This window comes from Lampetra planeri, chromosome 25 (assembly GCF_965212315.1).
Source record: "Lampetra planeri chromosome 25, kcLamPlan1.2.h2, whole genome shotgun sequence".
Taxonomy (NCBI): domain Eukaryota; kingdom Metazoa; phylum Chordata; class Hyperoartia; order Petromyzontiformes; family Petromyzontidae; genus Lampetra; species Lampetra planeri.
In genome coordinates this window covers 3,680,594-3,686,593 of record NC_136131.1, presented here as the reverse complement: position 1 = coordinate 3,686,593, position 6,000 = coordinate 3,680,594, and the positions used below count along the sequence as shown (strand labels likewise).

General features: G+C 47.9%; 1 protein-coding gene across 1 annotated transcript in view; it reads left to right on the top strand.

Annotated features, from left to right (window-relative positions):
- Positions 1-1,528: 1,528 nt before the first annotated feature.
- Positions 1,529-6,000, top strand: part of LOC144727499 (uncharacterized) — a 56,585-nt gene continuing 52,113 nt past the window's right edge. Inside the window, exon 1 of the mRNA XM_078606375.1 lies at positions 1,529-2,300. Coding sequence (XP_078462501.1) covers positions 1,973-2,300 — 328 coding nt within the window. The 5' untranslated portion in view covers positions 1,529-1,972. The remainder of the gene's footprint in view (positions 2,301-6,000) is intronic.

Sequence of the window (6,000 nt, the reverse complement as noted above, 5' to 3'; positions counted from 1 at the left end):
TTGGGTGTCTCATCAGCAGAGCGAGGTCTGTTGAAGAAAAATCTCATGAGTTGCCAGATGTTTTCTTTTTTCATATATACACGTTTCCTTTGATTTTATGCGGTAGATGCGTTCCAAGAAAAGTGCCCACAAAGCGAAACCGCACGAAACAGCTGCCTGCCGACGAGCGCGAGACAGTTCGCAAAGTGCAATCTAGTCCGAGGTCGGCCGCGTAGCAGCAAGTGAGTTAATTCAAACCGCATATAGCGAATTTTGGGTAGACATTGGTACGCCGCACATACGCGAAATTGCACAAACCGAACCCGCATGAAGCCAGGGAAACATGTACAGTATGCAGCTGATCAGATCTTCAGTTAAAAATGAAATAACGAATCTGAAGATGTTATGGTTATTCAAAGACATCATATTCATACAAAAACAGCGCAGCTCTGGTATAAATAGTATATCGTCTGATACATTTCCATAGCCACTTAAATGAGAGAGCTCTAAACCAGAGGTAGAAGAAATTTAAATACGTACCTTCAGGACATTTGTAATTCGTGATCGACATTTACCTTCCAATATCCAAAGCAATTGATCATTTATATCGAAATTATACGAAACACGGGCTATAGATCAGTTGTATCTGTATGCATGTACTGCGCGTTGAACTTCTTTCGCACGGTAAGTTAGCCAACCGTGTTCATCGGAGGTGCATGCAATGTACGTACAAACTAAACACAAAAAAGCAATTCTCAAGACATCAGTTTTCAATCTCGATTTAAAAGCGCATACCTCCAGTGGCATTCCGAATATCGGAAGGAAGAGCGTTCCACGACTGCCGCAGAAGCGCATCTGAAAGCGCGCGATGCAGTGGCCGTCTTTGTTCATCATTACGTGGCACAAACACACACACACATATACACAGTGCTCGTATACTGTATTACAAATATATAAATGGGTTACACCACAGTTAGTCTATCGGCAGGTCGCGCGGGGTGGGGAAAAGTGTGGGCTAACTCCCGCCCCAGCGCGGAAGAGTAGACCCAACACAACCCTCCAGGGAGGCTATCCAGAGCTCCCTCTATCGACAAAGCCCTTTCGCCAATTTGAAGCAATTTAATTGGTGATGCCGCTGCGTTACCGCACAAACACAACGAACAACACACTCAACGCACTCGCCAAACACCACTGTGGCTTTAACATACGCACTGTGCATATGTATATATATAATCGGCGACGTTTCGGGCAATGGCCCTGCAATGCCCGCCGGCTGCTGCGAGAACAACCCCTGGCCGGTGCCAACGCCGGTGCCGGTGACGAGCCGACGGGCTTGAAGAGAGTGGTGCTCGTGGCCATTGGACACGCGCGCCTCTCCGCTGCAGCCAATAGCGGCCACACGGAGGAGGATGATGATGATGGGGGTGGGAGGTTCACCCCCACTCGCACCCTCTCCCTTCCACCCACTCCGCCCCCCACCACCACCACCAAAACACTCCCGGTTTGCATGCGGACCAGCCACGCATCACCACAGTTATAGCCACCGACTTGAACAACGCTCTGTTGCATTGCCGCAGCATTACCGACCTGGTCAGCGAGGGGGGAGGGAGGTGGGGCAGTTCTCTTCTCACAATTCCGCTATAAAAAATAACAACAGCAACAACACCCACAAAACGTCAATCGAGACTCACTCGCTCGCTCGCAGAATGCGCAAAAGCGTCGTTGTCGACTGTCACAAACCGCAGTAGCAGAAACAACAGCCGATATGCGGGACACCGCTGTAGGCTGTCTCACTCCTCCCACCTCGCGTTGAGGTCCGGAGCAAGTTGGTGGCAGAGCAGAGCAGGGTCCCCACACACCGAGAGCGGCGTGTGACGCAGGCGAAGCCAGCAGACCAGCTCGCCCGCCCGCCAGCCAGCGTCGACTGTCAACATCGACAGCAATTCGCGGCCGCGTAGTGACAAGTCGTGGCCGCGGGCTGTCTCCTGCGAGGATGTACACCTTCGTGCCCTATTACCTGCACGGCTTCGGGGTGTGGGGCGTCAATTACTGCCCGGCGGAGGGCGCCGACTGTGCACGGGCAGCGAAGCACGGGTGCGGCGGTGGTGGTGGTGGTGGCGGCGGTGGTGGTGTCGGGGTCGTTCCATTGCCGGCTCGCCTGCCGAGACCCTCAGCTGTGCTGGCTCCGGCAGCCGCGGGAGCTGCACCGGGTGGTCCCTGGCAGGCCCCCGCATGTAGCAAGGAACTCAAGTTCGGGATTGAGCGAATTTTATCCGGAGACATCCACTCGCGGCCCGCCGACGGATGCCTGAGGTTCCAAGGTGAGTCTCGGTGTGTCGTTGCGTGCCGCGTGGGTTGTTTTGGTGTGTGTGTGATGATCATGTGCAGCACATTCTCAACCCACTGCTGGATGAAGAACTCCCCCCCCCCCACACCGCACCTTTCGGTCATGGGGGGTTGTTTGACCATACTTCGCCACTCGAGGTCGGTGCGAGCTGTTGGAGAAGCGAGCGCACGGATATCGTCGCTTGCGCGTGATGTTCTAAACTGGTCTGGGGTCGAACGCAGTTCGCTCACCAGTGCGCCACGGCTCCTCCTCCGATGATGATTATAAAGCGAATAATACCACGGCAATGTAGTTGCAGCTACTATACCCTTTATTTACCACGGAAATTCGCACTTCTCAGTCTCGATGCACCCTTTTAAAATGTATTTCTTAGGACTGTAATAAGACGTGGCATTTATGATTTCACATTGTACTGCACTGTGTTATACTGCACTTACCAGTGTAGTGAAGTATGATCAAACAACCCCCCCTCCTCCTCATCTAGCAGTAGATGAATAGAGCAATGTTAGCTGTTTGTGCATGGCGCTTCACCAGTTCGCTCCATCACTGGGCGACTTCGCTCCGAGTCGCCCGGTTCTGTGCGACCGGTTGCGCGTTCATTCTCTTGGACGTTTCTCCGAGTTAAAGCTCGCAGCCGACAGTAAAACGAAACGTTAAAGACCTCGTGTCGTAATCGACTGAGTTTAGGCCACTGCGTACCGATGAAAGAGCATTACGATCTCACTCTAAATGTATCGCTCAACTAAAATAAGAATGGCATTGGGAACGGCGGTGGTGCAGTGGTTAGCGCACAGCGCTATGTGAAACAGGCATCCCTACTTCGATTTTTCGCCCACGCGTAAACATCAGTGGCGAGTGATATCTGCACCGGTAGTGGGCATCTCTCCGCTCACCAACTCGCCACCACCCAAATTTGGTGAAGTAATACTCCAAGAACCGACGTAACCGACGAGGCTTTCATCCAGCGGTGGATCGACAATGGACTTGCAAAAAAAAAACAATCGCAATTATCTGATCTTGTGTTTCGTGCGCCCCATGGCTACGTAACCCTATTTGTGGAAATAAAAGCCGGCGTTGCATGGCTCCTCCAAAGGCTCTCTGCCTGATGAATAAAAATGCAAACAGTGTACGTATATACACAGTCTGTAGCGCACTGAGAATGCATGAAGGTTCATTACTGGCCTATCGTGTGTGCTGGGAATGCCCGTGTCATAGTTAACGACCTCTCATTATAATTGTATCGTACAGTATAAACGGCGCGTGCATATCACTTTACATCGCAGCCATGAATTGTGCAAAAAGTTAAACGCTCATCATTAATCTACTGAAACACATCTTAACTATAAAGCCACTGCAGCAGCAATACCCTACCGAAAAATAGTCGTACGACTTTCCTGGATTATAAAGTGATGATTATTATTATAGTTTATCGTTATAAAAACAAATGCAAAAAACATGTCAGCACGTCTTGATAAATGTCTGTGCGTGTATGGAAGCGCAACTCTCTTGTTTGTTTCTACGAGTAAATGTAAATATTTAGTCCATGGGCATATTTATTGCACTTCCGGACCAAGTTATCTCAGCAGCCTTTGTTTAAATAAAACAAAGGGCTTGATCACATGTTCTATTCACGGAGAGACACCGAACCCTGCGTGCTGGTAATGTACACTGCTAGCCACAATACACAAATGTTAAGTTCGCGTTATATTGATAGATAACGCGGTGATCGGTCTACCCACGCGGTTGATAAATATGCCATTGTAACGATACGATTTACGATTATTTGCTGTTCATGCAATCGCTCTCCGATTATACCACGGCGGGTCGTCTCACATCGCAGCCCTAGCAGCCTGTCTTCTCACGATGCCTGCGATGGCGACACACGCGGGTCTTTAACGTTCCTTGTACAATAGCTCCGCATGCCTCCATCGCGTCTCATTTCCAACACATTTGAAAGCCCCCCCCACCCAGTGGCAGCTGTCCCTGTGCGGCACAAGGTGGCTCAGCACGTGGCCCACAATGAAATTTACATTAGTCAGGAAATCAGGAGGAGCGATCATTGAGATGCGTATCCCAATTGAGTAATTTGCGGTGTCCATTTTTCGAATTTACGATGCATTGCTCATATGCATGTTAATACACCACAAACACATACATATATATAAAAAGCCCACGTGTCTGTTTATATAGAGGACCACGGACCTTCGCCTGAATAGACATGTTCTATTATATTATCGCGTATGGCAGGCACTATTTTCACGTGCTAAGTGCCAATGTCGAGGTCTGCTACTGGCCACGGCGAAGGGGATTCAGGAGAGAGAGAGAGAGAGTTTGTGTCGTTTTGCTCTTCCTCCTCCTCTGTTGAAGGAGCGCAGACCGCAGTGGGTTTACGACACGTTTTATAGTTTGGGTTGCATGGCCAAAATCGCACTGCTGTAGCTTGTGTTATAATGTATCTCTGTGAGTCTCTATGTATCTCTGTGAGTTTCTATGTATCTCTGTGAGTCTCTACGAGTTTACGAGACGGCCCACAGTTTGGCTTGCATGGCCGCCACAAAACACGTGTGCACACGTGTGCATACGCGGTCCGTGCATAGAAGTAACACACACTCGTTCCTGGCATGGAAGTGATATTTCCCATTAAAATGCCGATTCAGCATGTTTGGTTCACGCTCCGTCGATGCAACAAAAACTAAAATAACCTTTCACATTTAAAGCATCCCGCACCTCAGATTAGCACGGTTGGCTACGTACGGTGCGAAAGAAGTTCAAAGTGCACGCCTCCATTGAATGTCTCGATTCACCACCATAGCTGGAATTCGGGGAGCGCAAATCCATAATCGCAGCTCTTAAAGCCAGGCACACAATGAGTTACATTTGTTCGGACATAGGCTCGACAAAGTTAATATGATGTCTTACCATATGTAACGTGAAAAAACAAAAAACCTCAACACACTCGTCAACAATACTCCTTTAAAATAAAAAAATATATATATATTTAATCGGCAACGTTTCGGGCAATGACCCTTATTCACAGCACAGTACAGGCGACATAGGTCAACGTCCAGTAATGTATTTTACACATTCATTATGCAGTGCCGTGCAGCAATTTTGTATTTTATTTAAAAGCAATAATTCTACTCCGTGTCTGTAAATATACATGTTAATATGAATGTTAGTCCGTCAACCCTATTGGCTTTCCAGACCAACGTGATCAAGCAGCATTCTTTCGTTTAAGCAGTCAGACTCTGAACCGGTTTCGACATTCGATTCTCATCAGCAGTCAAGTTCGTTAGACTACACATATATATATAAATGTGCGTACATGAAGCAATATTAACACGCAATATAGTCAAGTTTAACAGCAACACGTATCCACACATATATAACGTATATGAGTTTAGATATCAATGTATAATTGCTACAATCCACTGCTTTATTTGTAAAAAAAAATGTTGCCTCGCCGCAGTTTGGTTCGAGACAGGGACTCTCTTCTGACTCAATGAATAAATATAATGTAGTTGTTTATTTATTACGTGACAACAAACATAGAATTAATGTAAATGAATGTCTCATTCAGAACTAAATCAATACACTGTACAGATACATTTTGGTTTAAAGAACAAACGTGGTGCGGCTGCTGCCGTTGGGTTAGCAATCACATTCGCCACGTA